The following is an 18,232-nucleotide window of genomic DNA, read 5'->3' on the forward strand; positions in this document are numbered from 1 at the left end:
CATAAACACTTAAGTCTGTATTATGTCTGTTTAACAAGTCTTAATGGTGTTATCATCTCTCTGCAGAAACGTGGCTCCGGTCCTGGACAACCTGGTTCATATGATCCAAGAGGAGGATTCAGTGAGTCAAACTTTAAATTCAGAGGGTTAGGGTTAGGGTTCTTCATTGTTTGACCCTGAAGCTCTGAACACTTCTTTAAACACCTCGCCTGTGATACCTTCTGTTGTTTCAGCCGCTGACCTCTCTGTCTCTGGCCGACGCCAAGCTGAAGGCAGACCTCTCCATCATCCTCAACGCTCTGGGCAGCAACGCTTCTCTGACTACACTGGACATCAGCGGGAACTCCATGGGGGACATGGGTGCCAAGATGCTGGCTAAAGCTCTGCAGATCAACACCAAGCTCAGGTGAGCAGAGAACCATACCATACCACCGTTGACCATAGATTCACTGTCACGATGTTTGGACGATTTCAATTAATCTGCAACTGTTCTTGTTTCTCTGTTTCTCTCTGCAGGACGATAGTGTGGGACAGAAACAACGTGAGCCCTCAGGGTCTGCAGGACGTGGCTGCTGCTCTGGAGAAGTACGTTAGTCGCCTCTCTGTGAGAAGATGTTGAGGTGTATTTATTTAAGATTTAAATTGTCCTCATGACCTCTTCTCCGCTCTCAGGAACTACACCATCCGTTTCATGCCCATCCCCATCATGGACGCTGCTCAGGCTCTGAAGGCGAGTCCGGAGAAGACGGAGGACGCCTTGCTGAAGGTTAGTTCCCTTTAAAGTTTATTTAATATTACAGTTCTGTAAAAACATCAAGTCCACTGGATTCTGTTCAAGGCTCTGCCCCCAAAGTCCGCAGGTTGGTGCATGAACATGGAGAGCAAATCAGTGTCTGAGGTTCTGGGTCAGAGTGTAGGGGTGGAGGAGGTCAGGAATGTACTGGGGTGGGGGTGGGTTTGTAGGTGAGGAGGAGGGTTTTGTTCATGATGCAGGAGCCCTGGCAGCTGAGTTCTGCACACACCTGAGTATTCTGTGTGTTGTGTTCCTGCAGATGGAGCAGTACCTGCTGAGGAACCACGAGACCAGGAAGTACCTGCAGGGGCAGGCATACAGGCTGCATCAGGGGATCGTCACGACGACCACACAGCAGGCAGGAGGACGAAAACCTGATGACGATATTACTGTCATAACTGATCTACCTGATGGTTGTTGTGTGACTGCTCGCTCCTCTCCTCTCTACTCTGTGTGTGTATTTGTGTGTGTGTGTGTGTCTGTGTGTGTGTCACAGATGATGGACACAATGTGCGTGAAGGTTCAGGACCACCTGAACTCTCTGAGGTTCACAGAGACCGGCTCCGTGCAGGACGACATGAAGGCAGCCGAGAACCTGATGAAAGACGCCCGAAACTCCAAGACGGTAAGAATACGCCTCTTTTCAAACCTTCAGAGATCTCACACACTGAGCAGGAACGGGACATTTCAACGTGTCCTGCCGCTCTGTGTGCAGCCGTCTCCAGACATCACACATTTAGAGTTAAAGGGAATCGTTCCACCTCAAAGAAGATTTAGAGTCCAACGTGTTGACGAATGTGTTCACTGGAGAATCGAGTTCTGTGAACACGTGAACAATAACAACCTTTCCCCGTCGTCTTGTTTACCTCCAGCTGCTTCCGAACCTGTACCACCTGAAGAGCGGCGGCTCGAGCGGGGCATGCATGGGGGCCATCCAGAACAAACTGGAGTCGATGGCTGGAGAGGTGGCAAGTGTGATGGACGAGCAGCTGCAGGTATAGCGCTGCAGATTTCTTCGAGAACATGTTGAGTCTACTGTGATGTGATTGTGTACCAACTTGAACCTGGTCCTCCTCAGACGATGCTGGCGTCGATGGTGGACGCGGCCGACAGTCTGTGTCCTCACGTGATGAAGAGGAGCGGCCTTCGTCAGGAGCTGCTGAACGCCGGAGCGGGGAGGATGAGCGTCCCCCGCAGCTTCATCACCACCACGCTGCTGGAGCAGAGCGGGGTCGACATCATCAATAAGATCAGGTCTGTGTGTGTGTCTGTGGGAGGGGGGTGTTAGACGGGTGTTAATGGGCTCCTCTAGTGGACACTTGAGGAACTGCAGTTTTTTTATTTTATAAACAGCAGCGCTTACCCTTGTTTTTTTTCCTGCTCCTGTAAGTCTCTGCTGTAGTTTCCTGTTTGTGTGTGAGCCAGGTTTCAACTGGATCTGAAACGTGTTAAGTCCAGCTCAGGGTCTGCAGGGATCCTTCTTAAGTCTGTTTTTAACACTGATAAATCTGCAGTTGACAGAGAGTCCTTTTGTAACATGTTTTCTGGGTCAGACGAGGATTTTGAACACCAAAAGGGATTTCCTCTCCTGTGTTTCACTTTTGTGTTCTCTGTCTCTCCCGTGTGACACAGCGAGGTGAAGCTGAGCATAGCGTCCTTTCTGTCTGATCACATCGTGGACGAGATCCTGGAGTCTCTGTCCAGATCTCAGCACACTCTGGTCAGTGACTTCTCCGTCTGTCTGTCTGTCTTCACGTCTCTGTTTCTGTCCCTTTGTCCGTCTCTCACTTCTTTCTCTCCTCCTCAGACGGATCACCTGGTCAGGAAGGCTCAGCCTCTGCTGCATCAGGACCCTCGGCTGGAGACAGAAGTTCTGGACGAGGAGGTTCTGCAGCCGGTGGACCATGACCAGGAGCAGAGACGGAGTCAGGACCGGCACAAGAAGCACAGGCTGGAGGACATGGACACGTGCACGGTATGAAAACACATCACAAGCTGATTTAGATCTGTGCATGTACCTGAGACATCTTTTCTTTAGACATACAGAGATGCTTAAAACCGTTTATCTTGATGAAAGTTGTGATGAAAGTTAATGAGACAGTGTGCTGGAGGTTTTTGAAACTGAAATAGTAAGGGATGCACTGATGTGTCCGTTTAACACCGCTACCGATATCTCTGACATCACAGATTCAGAGAAGATGTTTTTCACTCAGCAAAGGAAGTCACCTGTTGGAGGAACTCCGATCTGTTCATGTTCAGACATGAAAGAAAATGTCAGCAAAGAAGTCCTGACACAAACAGCAGTATCGGCCAACCGGCTAAATCTTTCATTTTAAACATTGGCACTGGTATCGGCACTGATTTTCACAATCGGTGCATCTCCTCAAGAAAAGTTCAGACAAACATTTGTTCGCAGTTTTGCAGTGTAAAGCACGTGTGGATGTTGTATGAGTAAACAGCTGTAAACGCACACACCACCTCCTGAAGGACTCAACTTGTGACAGAACTCTGTTTGTCTCTTTTTTAGATGACTCCGAAATCCAAGAGGAAGAGCATTCTGGTCCGGATGCTGCGGCCCGTATCCGTGGCGTTTGGTGAGTCAAACAGTTCCTTTGGCTCAGCTTTAATTTAGATGACTGTTGTTTCGGTTTGTTCCTGGCTAAAAGTCTTCTTCAGAGTTTTTTTTTTAGTCCAGATGTGGTGTGACTCTGTTGCTTCATGTCTCGCCCAGCAGAGATGGAGTTCGACCTGGACAAGGCTCTGGAAGAGGTTCCTATCCACGTGGAGGACCCCACTCCTCCTCCTCCCCCTCCTGCTTCTTCAAAGCCAACAGACTTCCCCCCTCCTCCCACTCCCGTGGGTTCATCAGCTGTCTGTTTGGGCGAGCTGCTGCCCGTCGAGCACAAGATGCTCGAGCATCACACCAAACTGCGACCAAAACCCAAGAAGAGGACGAGACCCAGCCGACCCCACGTATGTCTTCATCTGAGAGAAATCCTCAAAGCATCACTTATACTCACCCTTTGTAACCACAAAGATTCATCATTGATTTACCACATAAACCTGTTAAAAACAATCAAGGCCTTTTGCCTCTTTATACAAATATTAAAGACGCTGCAGCTGATCCTGCTGTTGAGTTTGTAACAACCAAATACTTAAATGGAACTGACTTTTTTCTCTCTTAGTTTGCCTTTCATTTCTCTTTCATTCCTGCCGCCTCTCTTCTAGCGGAAGGCCGCCACCGGCAGCACAACACCACATGAGGCCGAGCAGAACAGCATCATGGGAAAGCTGGACGAGGGCCTGGATGACTTCTTCTCCAAGAAAGTCACCAAACTGAGCTTAAAGTAAGAGCCATGTGTAAGATGTTTAGGTGAAGAAAATAAGAAAAGTTGTGTCAGTTTTCATCCTTTTCATGGCGCTTATTTTTAAATCTGGTAAATAGATCGGTGTATCGTCGGCATGAAGAGTCATCCAGTACTTTTTAAACATTGGCAAACCTCTGATACTGAATTAGCTGCTAAGTCTGAATGAGAGCATATTATGTTCTTACTTTATCTTCTGCAGACTCTCCAGTATGAGGGGTCTGTCCTCCGGCGCTCAGGACCTAGCAGACAAGAAACGTGAATCCAGAAAATCAGGTTTCTTTAACCTCCTAAAAAACCGGACATCACGCTCTGAAAAAAGCCACGGAGCTACCTCCCTCACTCCCCATCACCTCACCTCCCCTTCTTCTTCCCCACACACCTCCTCCATCAGCCCAGTGAGTGAGGAAAAAAGCCACGGAGCTACCTCCATCACTCCCCATCACCTCACCTCCCCTTCATCTTCCCCACACACCTCCTCCATCAGCCCAGTGAGTGAGGAGACTCCACCTATGTCGCCCCCTGCTGGCCCTGTGGTGGAGCCTCGTCAGGAGCTCCTCAGGGCTCAATCCTCGGACCACCCGGACTCTGAAATGGAGGCTCCTAAGAATGATTCTGACGCTGCTGAGGAGGAGAAGGAGGAGAGCGTTGAGGGCAATAAACTGGAGAAGGAGAACAGTGAGGAGGAGAACATGCAGAAGAAAGAGAACCCACACATCCCCCGACATGTCGGTGTTCCTATGATGGGGATGGACCTGATGGCTGAGATGAAGGCGAGGCAGGAGAGGATGGCTGCAAAGAAGGTGGGTGGAGCCATGGCTCGACTTTTAGATCCTTTTTAATAATCATTTGAGCGACTGTGTCTGTCATCTAAGTATACATTTATTTTCTTCTGTTGCTAACAAACGAATAAGAGTTTCAAAACAAAGGGCTCTATCGTATAAAGTGTCTTGGTGTGCAGTACAGGTGCCATTCCTGTTTTCCAGCCAACGCAGCTGTGGTCTTTACTCTCAGCACTCACATTGTGTAAATATCAAATTTACAAGTGCCCAAGTTAGTCCCAGGGAAGTTTTAGTCTTAAACGAGTTGTGGTCAGGCCGATGTATAATCAGGCACCTTAATCCAACCTCTTGGTGCCCTGCACCTCACTTAGCACTCAGATATTGAGTGGCGTGATTAGCAAAATGTAGTCAGACACGAGCACGAGAAACGCACTTTATGCTGCCGTTTGTCCCAAAGAGGTTTCTGTCTGGACTTTGGAATGAATAAAGTCTCTTTGTTTAAGATGTTCTTGTATTAAAGGCTCTGTGTGTCTGTTTTCAGTCGGAGTCTCTGTGTCTGATGGACAAAGTCGACGGTGACACGGGTGAGTTTCTTCAAAACTTTATAACAATCTGCAGACTTACGCAGCTTCACCATCTGTGTTCAACGTTAAGAGCGCCATGCAGTGGCCGTCACAAGGTAAACTGAACTTCTGAACTTAAATGAACTCCGTCATTTTCCTTCAGACAAGTCAGACGTCCAACCTGTTGTTACAGCCGACTCAGAGGAGTCCAAACCAGAGCCGGCTCCCCGTTCAAAACCTCCCAGCGTCACCCCCAAACCTCACCCACCTCAGGCCATCAAACCCCCACTAGGGCCCCGGATATCTGGGCCAACCAGTCCCACCAGTCCCACCATTCCTGGACCGAGCAGCATCGTCATGGGTAGGATCTCTCAGACCTTTGTTGTAACTGAATCTTTGATTGTTTTAAATATCATCTTCTCATTATATACAGAACATGTTTGTTGTCTGTGAGTTATCTCACAGTTTGACTGATCTCTGGTCACCAGATGAGTCCTCTGAGGATCCAGCAGGCTGCTCGTCTCCCAAAGGACCACTTCCTGCTCCTCGCCTGAAGAGGGTGCCGTCAGAGCAGGAGAGAGAGAGCACGAGCAGCGAGCCTGCAGGAACTCTGTCTCCGCTGGAGGGTGAGTTCTTCTTTTTCATGATGAGCGATGATGACTCAGAGTGGCCGGGACAAATGCTGAAAATAAAACGCTCAATTAAAGAGGTGACATGGTGGTTAATAACGCCTTCAGAGACATGTTTGACGCCTCTGTACACATACAAAAACACACACACACACACACATCCACCACACACACACACACACACACACACACACACACACACACACACACACACAAACGCACACTGACAAGCGCACACACACCACACAAACAAATACACCACACAAACACACACACACACACACACATATGCAGACGTTTGAATTTTCAAATTTCTCTGTCTTCAGTTGAGTCTCCCGTAGACGGCGATGCGTTCGAGGCCCCCGATGCTGCGGTTGAATCCGGAGTCGGAGGCAGACAGTGGTCGTCTCTGAAGACTTCAGCTAGTCCTCCTGCTGAGAGCGAGGACAACCATGAGCGAGCAAAGTCCCTCCCCGCCTACGGTGCGTCCAATCAGAACATCTGCTCTGTTTACGTCCCTTCATCTCTGTCTTTCCATTTCCTGACTGGACGCCATGTTTGAAGGCAGAGGGTCATTTCTAGAGAGACAGTCGCTCCGTGTTGAATAAGACTTCATGTGTCTGATGATACTCCAGACAGACCACATATAAGCTGATAAATGTCTGACAACATTCAGAGTATCCCATGTTTTTAAAGGGTTCAATTCCCCGATCTACAGTCATCCATTTTCTTCAGCGTGTCCGAGGTCGTGTCACGGTGGCAGCGAGCGCAGTGAATGTGGTGGAAATGTCCATCTGAAACCATTTCAAACTGTTTCTACCCTCCTTAAAAAAATTAAAATAAAAAAATACAGACATGTTTGATAGTCCCACCTCTCGTTCTCGTTCTTACCTGTGTTCTCTCTCTCCATCTCTCAGCGAGTCCTCCTTCTCTGACAGACACAGACGTCAGTCCAGCTGAGGAGGAGGTGACGTCTTCAGCCAACGACCTCAAGTCTGACCACAAGTCCGAGGACGAGTCCGATGACACTCCCTCAGAGTGAAACCAACGACATGATGCTGCTTCACCTTCTACCCCAGAGGAACGTTCAGGAGGTCAAAGAAGCACCGACAGACTTTGAATTATTTTTTTATTTCTACACTCCTGATGAGGAACATGTGAGCAGCGGAGACTCTGTGACCTTCGTCGTGCTGTAGTGGATGTTTCCTGACCGTGGATGGACGCTGAAGCAGCTCAGGACTGTCCAGAGAGCGAGAGAGCATCTGCAGGGTCACGTCTCAGACTGTGACGGTATCTCTGTTCTGCAGGTTAACTGAAGCGCCTACATCAGACCCGTGTGGAGATCTGACTGCTCAGAATAACTGTCCACACTTTGGTTTCACTAAACCAAAGAGAGTTCAGACTTCCGCAGTAAAAACAATATAGATCTATATTTACCAAACCTGCCTTCTGATTCTGACTGCTGAACTTTGAACTCTAATTAAATATCCTCATGCACACGTTGACCTTCAGCATTCATTAAGAGGCCTTTTGTACAATCAGAAATATTCTGTGTATTATAGGAAGCCATAAGTGTGTTGATGTCCTTTATTTCATAGACGGAGATGTCCTCGTCTTTTCCTGCACGCTGACTTGTCTCAGCGCTCCTAATGTGACCACACACCTGATCACACCTGATCACACTTCCTCTGCAGGTGAACATTTGGTCCAAAAGTTCTGCACGTCACGTTGACTTTAAACTTTTATTCCCACATTTAAGAATCAGTTTTCATGCTGAACATCACGACGTAGGTTCAGTTCTGCAGACTTCTCTAACTGGCAGTTTTCCACAGGACCCGTGTGTGCATTGCTCCGTCTCCACCGTGGTTTCTCTCTGTCCGGCGGCAAGCGCTCTCCCGGATGGGCTCTCCCGTTTGTGGAGGGTTAGTGCAGTGGAGCGTAGCCATGAGCAGATAGGCGTGTTCAGCGCCTGTTTTGGCATAATGTTGAGGAAGTGATAGAATATACGTTCAGCAGTCTGCATGTTGTGTTTTATTTAGAAGTCGACCGGACGCTCTGTGCGTTTACTCGTCTGACTTTCTGTCTGCTCTGTCCAGCTTGACCCGTGCTTGCAGCGAGCTCTGTCCTCAGCTTTAACTTCCCGTTGGACATGTCACTCAGCTTTAACTTCCTGTTGGACATGTCACTCAGCTTTAACTTCCCGTTGGACATGTCACTCAGCTTTAACCTCCCGTTGGACATGTCACTCAGCTTTAACCTCCCGTTGGACATGTCACTCAGCTTTAACTTCCCGTTGGACATGTCACTCAGCTTTAACCTCCCGTTGGACATGTCACTCAGCTTTAACCTCCCGTTGGACATGTCACTCAGCTTTAACTTCCCGTTGGACATGTCACTCAGCTTTAACTTCCCGTTGGACATGTCACTCAGCTTTAACTTCCTGTTGGACATGTCACTCAGCTTTAACTTCCTGTTGGACATGTCACTCAGCTTTAACTTCCTGTTGGACATGTCACTCAGCTTTAACTTCCTGTTCTTCTGTCACTGGTGGATCATCTGTACATATGTAAATAAATATCGTGTCTTAAAGAGGTTTTATCATAGACTGTTCTTATTGGTTTATAATTATTATCATATAAGTGTAATATTGGATTATGATTTTAAACATGTGGGGTTTTTTATGTTGATGGGAAAATTGGACTTTTTAATGAATGAATAATACATTTTATTGTTGATATTTCTGTATTTGTTTGTTTATATCAATAAATCCTATTTCACTGTTTACACTGTACACTCTCTAACGCACACACACACGCGCACACACACACACGCACACACACATCCCACCCCCTTTCTCTCTCTACCCCACACACACTCTCTCTCTCTCTCTCTCTCTATTTCCTTTACACACACACTCTCTATCCCCCCACTCTTTGCCTCTCTCTCGCCTCCCTCCTTTATATTCGAGCTGCGGAATCCGGTTTGATTCCGGGGATATCTGAGACCTCACCGTACCTCACACAGAACATTTTTCCCCTTTGTTTTTATTTTCCTTCCTGTTTGGTCGTCCCCATCTCCTCCTCTGGACTCGTCTTCAGCACCATGGACAGCACCGCGGAGAGGCTGGACGCTGCAGGATTCTTACAGACCTGGCAACAGTTTGACATCAAGGGTGAGAGAAGAATACATAATTACTGTTTCATTTGAAGACAATAACGAGAGGTCACCTCATATATTTATGGAGATCCTCTTACAGAAGACACAACACGGTAAATGTCAAGAAATAAGAAACAAATCTGAAATATAAATTCCCAACTTGTGTTTCTGGAGCGTTGCACAGATAGTCCAGTTGAGCTGCACTTTTACTAAATACTGTCCTGTTTGTGTTTTTAGATAACGGGTTCATAGAAGAGAAGCAGCTGGACGCCTTCTTCCAAAGCATTCTGGGAAAATCTGAGATGAAGGTAAAGAGATAAAATAATGAAGTTGAGTTTGACGTCTGTTTTTTTTTGTATTCCAAAATGTAAAAATATTTTTTTCTGCGCTTTGGGGGTTAGGGTCATTTTTTGACCTCAAAGAAAATTATTCTAAAGGCTTTCTGTTTGTCGAGTGTCTTTGTCTTATACTGCCACCAGGGGGCAGCAGAACACAGACAGGGTCTTTAAAAAGATAACTTTGTGTACTGTAGTTGTTTGTATTTAAACAGTGATTGTCACATTGAATCTCCTGCTGATGTTTGTGTTGTTTTCAGATGGAGGAGATGACCGCGGACAGAATCCGACGACTGAGGGAGAGTCACCTGTCTTCACCGGGCGACACAGACAACAGAGGTCTGCACATACACGAGGTACAAACTCATGGAGGTAAAAGGCATTTTCAGACCACAGGAACTTTTTCATAGTTCTAGGAACTGTTGGAACCTAAGAGTCTAGTTAAGACTCAGAGTCCTGTTGTGAAGGGATTCATTGGCAGAGCGTAGTGGGCGGGCGGGCTGGAGTGTAAACCTGGATGAGAGAGTTTAGGTAAGGAGAGTTTTAAATTTGATGTGAGCAGTAACTGGGAGCCAGTGGAGGGAGATGATGTATGCTGGTTTGGCCTTATTATTGTTTTCCCAGCTGGCCGCCATGATTCTTCCAGAGGAGGAGAACTTCCTGCTCCTTTTTCGCCGTGAGACGACGCTCGACAACAGTGTGGAGTTCATGAGGGTGAGGATTTATTCCAAACTTTGGACTTCATAATGATGATGAAGGACAAACATTGCACTTTTAAGAGAATCCTTTTATTCCTGATCCATTCTGTATATTAAAGATGGATTCATTTTTGTATTTAATCAGAGTAAAACTTATCGTATCATCAGTGTTTTTCTCTGCTTCCTGTAGATTTGGAGAAACTACGACACAGACAGCAGCGGCTTCATCTCAGCCAATCAGCTCAAGGTAATGGCTGAGGGTCAAGTCTTACCGCAGCAGAGCAGAGAACAGGTTCTTTCTTTCTGAGGTCATCGAGTCAGAAACGTAAAAAATCAGAACTGAGGTGTTTTCAGGACCTGGGGCTTCAACTGACCTGCATCGTTTAAGATTTAAGAAAAAAGTGACATCAACGACCATTTATTAGAAATGTATTCTTCTGGACACTGAGGAGAGAGGTCAACATGCTTCGGACAGACGGATGTCTGGTTGGATAGTGGGATGGTTGGACGATGGATGGATGGATGGATGGACATACAGACAAATAGATGGATAATTGGATATACGGATGGATGGATGGATGGACGGATGAATGAAAGGACGGATGGATAGTGGGATGATAGATGGATGGATAATTGGATGGATGGACGGATGGAGAGACGGATAGACAGACTGACGGACAGATGGATGTATAATTGGATGGATGGATGAAAGATGGATGGATGGACGGACATACAGACAGACAGACGGATGGATGGATAATTGGATGGATGAATGGATTGACAGACAAATGGATAGATAATTTGACGAACGAATAGATGGATGGATGGATTGATGTTCGGTCTTTTTGTCCCTTCAGGGCTTCCTTCAGGACCTTTTCCTCGAACATCGGCGGTCCATCACACCCGACAAACTGGAGGAGTACACCGTCACCATGGTAACAGGCAGAGACGGCTCAGACGTTACACCTCTAAACACCTTTCTCTCCTCGTTCACTCTAAAGTCTTTTTCTTTTTTCTCTCGTGAAGATGAAGATGTTTGACAAAAACAAAGATGGCCGACTGGACCTGAACGACCTGGCCAGGTGTTTATACCTGTTTGTGTTCTGATATCATTTAAACTGAGTCCTCTGTGCCTCTGACTGTAACTCTTACCTTAAGCTTTATGTGTCTCCTGGTTTTGAAGGATTTTATCCCTGAAGGAGAACTTCTTACTCAAGTTCAAGATGGACGTAAGCAGAAGATTATTTGAGTTCATGTTCAGTGTTTTAATTAATTTCTGTGTTACAAAAACACATTTAACAACTCTCCTCATTTATGAACATGATGCCTTACATGAATTGGTAACCTGCTGTTTTTGTTTTCAGGCTTGCAGTCAAGAGGACCGGAAGAGAGACTTCGAGAAGATATTCGCTCACTATGATGTTGTGAGTTTGATTGTAGAATTTTGTTTGTCAATTAACCAAGAAGCTCCTCCTCATAAAACATGAAATCTATAAAATAACACATAAAAAGATGAGTTGTTCCACCTGTGCAGGCTGATTGTGACTGGCCATTAAAGACAGAGTCAGCAGTTTACTCCTTCAAATAAAATACAGACTTCTCCTAAAGTAAAGCTGCGCCATTGTCCCTTCTGGGCCTCCGTACATGTGTGGTGGTGACTGTGACAGAGACTCTGTCCTCTGACTGGATTTTACTGTTTTGGTTTGTTCTGGTTGAGTCGGGACATTTCTGGGCGGAGCTGGTGTGTTTCCTCCAATGTGTGTGTGTGTGTGTGTGTGTGTGTGTGTGTGTGTGTGTGTGTGTGTGTGTGTGTGTGTGTGTGTGTGTGTGTGTGTGTGTGTGTGTGTGTGTGTGTGTGTGTGTGTGTGTGTGTGTGTGTGTGTGTGTGTGTGTGTGTGTGTGTGTGTGTGTGTGTGTGTGTGTGTGTGTGTGTGTGTGTGTGTGTGTGTGTGTGTGTAGAGTAAGACAGGTGAGTTGGAGGGTCCTGAGGTTGATGGCTTCGTGAAGGACATGATGGAGCTGGTGAAGGTAAAACTTGTTCTGTTGTTGTTTTAAACTTTACCTGACATTAAGATTGTAGCACCTTTAACACCAAACAAAACTCTCTGTTGTCTGTGTGTGTGTGAGTTATTTGATGCTTCAAAATGAGGTGTAATACTGATGATTGACAGCTCTGTTTGTTGCATAAGGCTCTTTCAGTGGAATAATGAACACACACACACTGACTTCTGTAAACCCCTCAACCCTACCCCCCTCCCCTCCCTCCTCCTCCTCCGTCCCCTCATCCCTCCTGCAGCCCAGCATCAGCAGCACTGACCTGGACCGGTTCAGGAAAGCTCTGATGCATCACTGCGACATCAATGGAGACGGAAAGATCCAGAAGAACGAGCTGGCTCTGTGTCTGGGCCTCAAACACAGCTAATAGAGTCTCAAACACAGCTAACAGTTTCATTCTCCATCAGTGTTCCCCTTTAACCTCCACTTCTTTACCTTTTAACACACAATATTTATTCTGCCCACCCGTCTGTCTCTTCCCCATCTTCATCTTTCTGCCCCTCAGTTTGGTGTTGGATGGATACCACATTAAATTACATGATATTATTTTTATTATGAGCACAGTAAATGTCCGTCAGACATCCGATAAATGTGGATTTAAATGCAGCCATGATGAATCCACAGGTTATAGTTGGGGTTTTATTAATGTATGCCGTGCTTCTTCTTTATCCTGTGATGATATGAAAATGTTTGCATGAAAACATGAATGTCAAAATGATAAATGATGTTTAATAAAAGTTATTTCATCTTTGTCAGCTGTGTTGTTCTTTTCTCAGACGATCTAAGAATGAATCACAAAACAGCGTGATTGGTTGTTTGGGATAAAGGCCGTGTCAAGACCTCTCTGACTGGGGTGGCCCACCCGGGCCCTTTCCGAATTGTCACAGTTCAGTATGCAGTACATACTATTCAGTAGGGAGTTTCAGTATACTGAACTTTCGTGGTCATTCAGTATGCATTTTTTGGGTCCGCGCAGTATACTGAACATTTCAGTATGGTTGACGGGTTTCATGCAGTATGGATCAGATGCGTGCTTTCAGGAAATGAATTGTATTTTACCACCCACAATGCTGTGCGAAATTAAACGTAAATCGGCACGTCACGTGTGCCTCCAAATCAAAACAAACGAGCGTGGATTCATTTAATCAATTTTTAATCTAGAGTTAAAGTCCCGACTGAAATCACTACTTTTAATTAACAACAGAAAATATAACAAATATCTGCATTATTATAAAACATTTCCCCCTCTATTTAAATAATGATTTCACTATTTAAATGTGTCTTTATTTGTTTTTTTTACTTTTTTTTTTTTTTTCTTTTTTTTTTTTAAAATATTTTATTCTTATTTTTATTTTTATTTTATTTTATTTTTATTTATTCTGCTTAATGTGTATTTTGTATTTTCGAGCTTCTTGTCTGTGCTGCTGTAACGCCCGAATTTCCCCTCTGGGGATCAATAAAGTATTATCCTATCCTATCCTATCCTATCCTATTTATATTCCGTATATTACTGTCTTTCGTTTGTACTTTCCTTTATGTACTGTATGTGATTTAGTTATTTAATCTGCCTTTTACTTTATTTACATTGTAATATTGTTTTGTGTTTACCTGACTGTATATGCGCATTACTCTTGAATAAAGCTAAACAAAAAAAAAACGGGTGGATGCGGCCGGTTCGGGAAACGTAAATGACGTCACTTCCATACTGAATGAATCAGACGAAGTAGGCACAAATATCTGTCTACTGTGTGTGCATACTGAATAGTAGATACTAACAGTATGCAGCACGGATAGTAGATACTGTCTACTGCCTACTGAAAGATTGAGTATGTACTTGGCAATTCGGATACGGCCCTGGGCTCTGACTTATGTAGGGGTGGCCTGAAGTTTGTGCACTCATTAACCCTTTCTTTAACCGTTAATGATCTGTACTTGTAAGTAAAACAATTTTGCAACATCTAAATCTTCTTAACTTAATCCTTCAATGACTCAAAAAGAAGAACAAAGTCCCAACTTTAAAGACTGAGGAAATTGAAGGCAAACTCTTGCACACTGTCTACTTTTTCAGAAATACATTTGTTGGCAAACATTGCTCTTAGATGTTTTTCAAGTGAGACACCGGCAAGAGTTCGCTTGCAAACCTTTATGGACTCATTTCCTGAGAACCTGTCTCATTAGATGTGCTCAGTTTTCATTTACAACTCAGAGAACTAAGCAGCTAGACTAGTTAGTTTTGACTTATTTCTAAGTATTTCTACCCTACACCTTGATAAGGGGGCCTCATTCAGCTGCGAGTGTGACTTCTAACGGAGTGCACTCTGTCACGGAGGGGGACGGTGTAGGGGTTGGTTTGAAAAAGGGCCTTAGGTTCAGAAACTGAACGTCGCCAGTTCAAATCCCAGTGCGGACCAAAATACAGAAGTCAGTCTGGTAGCTGGAAAGATGCCAGGTCACTTCCTGAGTACTGCCGAGGTACCCTTGAGAAAGGCACCAGACCGCTGACAGCTCTGGTGCACTCTCTGTGTAGCAGCCCCACTCTGACATCTCTCCACGACAACAGGTCCTGTTTGTGTGCATGCCTTTATCATTTCTGTCACTACACATCTTACTGATACCTTTAATGAGGGAAAATCCATCAGAAAAGATCGGTTTGATTTGTGTGTGACCATATATGTTTGAAATATAAATGGTCCAAAAGATGGCCTCACACATGAGGCAGGTAAGAAAATCAAATTTTTCATAGTTGAAATAGCAGCAGAACAAACTGGTGTCGCAGCGGACAGACCTGAGGTGTGGCCTATTAGCTGAAGTGCTGACACCTGCTCTGGCTGCAGGAGGGGACGCTGCTGAAACCTCCAACCTGTTTCCAATAACCTAATCAGTGAGACTTGGGCACCAACATTTAAAAAGGACCAGTGTGTGTGAAGCACTCACGAAGCTGCAACAGTTCTACCATTGTAGTTTGCCTGCAGCACAAGTTCTGCAGGTTGTTTGGTTTAATTTCTTTAGCGACACAATGGCTTCTGGATTTGGTCTGAGGTAAGCTGAATTTTACCATCTGGCACTTCAGTAATTTTTATGACCTGCTTGTTTAGCTAATGTTTTTTTATGATTTCTCTGTTTTCAGGGTGCTTTTGCTCTCTCTGTTAGCTGTTGGGCAGCATGCTAACGGTAAGGATACAGAACACACAATCTGCAGATTTCTCTGGTGTTTCTTCTTAATGAACTTCTTCTCACTGAACTTCAAATATGTTTGATTTGACCAGAGCTCAGCTACAGGAGTGGGGGCTCCAAAACCGTCACACCATACTTTGAACAGGCGGAGAGTTTCCAGAGAAGACCTAAACCTTATGAGCCCTCTGCACAACAAGGAAGTTCTCTGAGCAGTTATGGACAAAGTTACACTGACAGTGGATCATCTGGGAACAGGAAGCCTGCTGCTGCACCTTACAGTGGTTCATATGGCAGTGGAGTAGATGGATACAGTCCAGAGCGAAGTGTTTCTACTCACAAGCCTCCAATAATACGACAAAACCCACAGCAGCCAACACAAGGTGTTTACCAGTCCAAAGACAACATGTGGGATATTGCTTTGCAACAAAATGAGAATGTTGTTGAGACGGCTGTTGCTTCAAGTCGAGGAATTGAGATATATTTGGGTAGCCAACCTGAGGCAGGTCGTGCAAACGGCTACCCTTCCAAGCCCCAGCAGCCGGGCTACCAGTCCAAGCCCCAGCAGCCGCAGCAGCCGGGCTACCAGTCCAAGCCCCAGCAGCCGCAGCAGCCGGGCTACCAGTCCAAGCCCCAGCAGCCGCAGCAGCCGGGCTACCAGTCCAAGCCCCAGCAGCCGGGCTACCAGTCCAAGCCCCAGCAGCCGGGCTACCAGTCCAAGCCCCTGCAGCCCCAGCAGCCAGGCTACCAGTCCAAGCCCCTGCAGCCCCAGCAGCCGAGCTACCAGTCCAAGCCCCTGCAGCCCCAGCAGCCGAGCTACCAGTCCAAGCCCCTGCAGCCCCAGCAGCCGGGCTACCAGTCCAAGCCCCAGCAGCCGAGCTACCAGTCCAAGCCCCTGCAGCCCCAGCAGCCGAGCTACCAGTCCAAGCCCCTGCAGCCGAGCTACCAGTCCAAGCCCCTGCAGCCCCAGCAGCCGAGCTACCAGTCCAAGCCCCTGCAGCCCCAGCAGCCGAGCTACCAGTCCAAGCCCCTGCAGCCCCAGCAGCCGGTCTACCAGTCCAAGCCCCTGCGGCCCCAGCAGCCGGGCTACCAGTCCAAGCCCCTGCGGCCCCAGCAGCCGGGCTACCAGTCCAAGCCCCTGCGGCCCCAGCAGCCGGGCTACCAGTCCAAGCCCCTGCGGCCCCAGCAGCCGGGCTACCAGTCCAAGCCCCTGCGGCCCCAGCAGCCGGGCTACCAGTCCAAGCCCCTGCAGCCCCAGCAGCCGAGCTACCCTTCCAAGCCCCAGCAGCCGAGCTACCTCAAGCCCCAGCAGCTAAGCTACCAGTCCAAGCCACAGGAGCCTCAGTTCCAGCCTCGACAGCCCAAGCCCCAGCAGGGTGTTCAACAGAGCAAAGATGTAATGTGGGACTTGGATTTTTACCCAGAAAGTGGCTCTCCTAGGCGTTCGAGACCCATTCCAATCGCATCCAGGGACTATCCCGGGTGGAAACAGCCGCTGGTTCCTGTGTTCAACAGAAACCACCGGCTCTAGAAACACTCCGGTAAAACGTTCATAATTTGAAATTTAATCAAACTTGTTGCAACTAAAGTTAACAACTTTCTAAATGTTGCTGTCGTCTCTTAGAAAGATCAGATCTTGGGATTATTTCAGAATGAATAAAGTACCTGGAAATGTAATCTGTCTCTGGAGATCATTTTTAAATAACTTTAACTGATTTATTTCACACTCTCTCTGGACCAACATAATGACATTCTGGAAGAGTATCTATAATGGCTTTTCTGTTCATACTGAGTTGTTACTTTATCTCGGTGGTAAATCAACTAACCCAAAGAATAAGTTTGGCATCCTGTCATGATCTTGTTTCTGTGCTGTGTTTTTATTAATGTTCCAAAAAGTCACATTGTCACCCTGGAAGAAAATACTAAACTTCTAGCCGGCTGCAGAAAAAGTTAAACTGTCTAAAACCAACTGGATGCCGTTCACCAAGCAGATGGTCAATATCTAACCCTAAAATTAGAGACCACCAACCTCAAAGAGTGTGCTTAATGTCTGCCACATTCAAACAGCTGCTGGTTGTTATATTTAATTGGCATGGGTGTCCATTGTTTATTTAACATGGACATACAGTAACATTTAACCATGCACAAGTTTCAGATGCACTGCTCTTAGTGTTTATAGCAAAATGCTAATTTGCAACACCTGTCCACGGGAGGCTTTTAGAAACAGAGGAAAAAAAGGGTAAGAAAACAATTCAGATATGAATGCAACAGGGATACAATACAGTTACAGAGAGAAAAATATACATGCTCATGTGCGTTTAGGTGTGAGAACAATGTTGTTTCTCCTTCAGCCATGATTTAATACTTTTGTTAAAAACACTTAAACTGTGTAGCATTTTCAGTTCAGTGGGTAGACAATTCCACAGATTAGCTCCAATAACAGAGAAGGCGGATTGTCCAAATGAGGTTTTTTGCAATGGAATGCAACAGTTGCCGTTTACTGAAGCGCGTGTTGATTCGACTTGAATCCTGACTCGTTACAAATTCATCAAACAGAAGGTGCCAGACCATGCAGACATTTAAACATTAATTTGAGGTTGCAGTAGCTAATGAAGCTTTCAAAGCTAAACATATTGTGTACCGCTAATACGCGACAATGGTGCCATCTTATAGTTTCTTTTGTCC

General features: G+C 46.0%; 3 protein-coding genes across 5 annotated transcripts in view; all 3 read left to right on the forward strand.

Annotated features, from left to right (window-relative positions):
- Window positions 1-7,383, forward strand: part of LOC132991389 (F-actin-uncapping protein LRRC16A) — a 26,151-nt gene extending 18,768 nt beyond the window's left edge. The window contains exons 20-39 of one of the 3 annotated variants that reach the window (XM_061060157.1): window positions 67-121; window positions 234-406; window positions 517-585; window positions 673-766; window positions 1,053-1,151; window positions 1,290-1,418; window positions 1,666-1,788; window positions 1,872-2,047; window positions 2,426-2,513; window positions 2,601-2,768; window positions 3,321-3,387; window positions 3,525-3,766; window positions 4,022-4,140; window positions 4,361-4,492; window positions 4,586-4,961; window positions 5,482-5,524; window positions 5,667-5,864; window positions 5,992-6,129; window positions 6,459-6,614; window positions 7,050-7,383. In XM_061060157.1, the coding sequence (XP_060916140.1) occupies window positions 67-121; window positions 234-406; window positions 517-585; window positions 673-766; window positions 1,053-1,151; window positions 1,290-1,418; window positions 1,666-1,788; window positions 1,872-2,047; window positions 2,426-2,513; window positions 2,601-2,768; window positions 3,321-3,387; window positions 3,525-3,766; window positions 4,022-4,140; window positions 4,361-4,492; window positions 4,586-4,961; window positions 5,482-5,524; window positions 5,667-5,864; window positions 5,992-6,129; window positions 6,459-6,614; window positions 7,050-7,174 (2,770 nt within the window). In that variant the 3' untranslated portion in view covers window positions 7,175-7,383. Of the gene's footprint in view, window positions 1-66; window positions 122-233; window positions 407-516; window positions 586-672; window positions 767-1,052; window positions 1,152-1,289; window positions 1,419-1,665; window positions 1,789-1,871; window positions 2,048-2,425; window positions 2,514-2,600; window positions 2,769-3,320; window positions 3,388-3,524; window positions 3,767-4,021; window positions 4,141-4,360; window positions 4,962-5,481; window positions 5,525-5,666; window positions 5,865-5,991; window positions 6,130-6,458; window positions 6,615-7,049 lie in introns of all 3 variants that reach the window. The other 2 variants (XM_061060155.1, XM_061060156.1) reach the window with 2 other exon arrangements.
- LOC132991403 (secretagogin-like) overlaps window positions 1-13,128 on the forward strand; it is a 13,439-nt gene extending 311 nt beyond the window's left edge. The window contains exons 2-12 of the mRNA XM_061060176.1: window positions 7,390-9,304; window positions 9,526-9,596; window positions 9,884-9,979; window positions 10,248-10,337; window positions 10,512-10,568; window positions 11,179-11,256; window positions 11,348-11,403; window positions 11,505-11,550; window positions 11,686-11,745; window positions 12,281-12,349; window positions 12,618-13,128. Of these exons, the coding sequence (XP_060916159.1) occupies window positions 9,235-9,304; window positions 9,526-9,596; window positions 9,884-9,979; window positions 10,248-10,337; window positions 10,512-10,568; window positions 11,179-11,256; window positions 11,348-11,403; window positions 11,505-11,550; window positions 11,686-11,745; window positions 12,281-12,349; window positions 12,618-12,743 (819 nt within the window). The 5' untranslated portion in view covers window positions 7,390-9,234 and the 3' untranslated portion in view covers window positions 12,744-13,128. The remainder of the gene's footprint in view (window positions 1-7,389; window positions 9,305-9,525; window positions 9,597-9,883; window positions 9,980-10,247; window positions 10,338-10,511; window positions 10,569-11,178; window positions 11,257-11,347; window positions 11,404-11,504; window positions 11,551-11,685; window positions 11,746-12,280; window positions 12,350-12,617) is intronic.
- Window positions 13,129-15,280: 2,152 nt separating this feature from the next.
- On the forward strand, window positions 15,281-17,174 carry LOC132991399 (uncharacterized). Its single transcript, XM_061060173.1, has 7 exons — window positions 15,281-15,415; window positions 15,504-15,547; window positions 15,643-16,109; window positions 16,155-16,271; window positions 16,404-16,442; window positions 16,818-17,088; window positions 17,154-17,174. The coding sequence occupies exons 1-6, from the start codon at window positions 15,393-15,395 to the stop codon at window positions 17,076-17,078; spliced, it is 951 nt and encodes a 316-aa protein (XP_060916156.1). The 5' UTR covers window positions 15,281-15,392; the 3' UTR covers window positions 17,079-17,088; window positions 17,154-17,174.
- The last annotated feature ends 1,058 nt before the right edge of the window (window positions 17,175-18,232 follow it).

Source organism: Labrus mixtus, chromosome 16, assembly GCF_963584025.1.
Source record: "Labrus mixtus chromosome 16, fLabMix1.1, whole genome shotgun sequence".
Classification (NCBI taxonomy): Eukaryota; Metazoa; Chordata; class Actinopteri; order Labriformes; family Labridae; genus Labrus; species Labrus mixtus.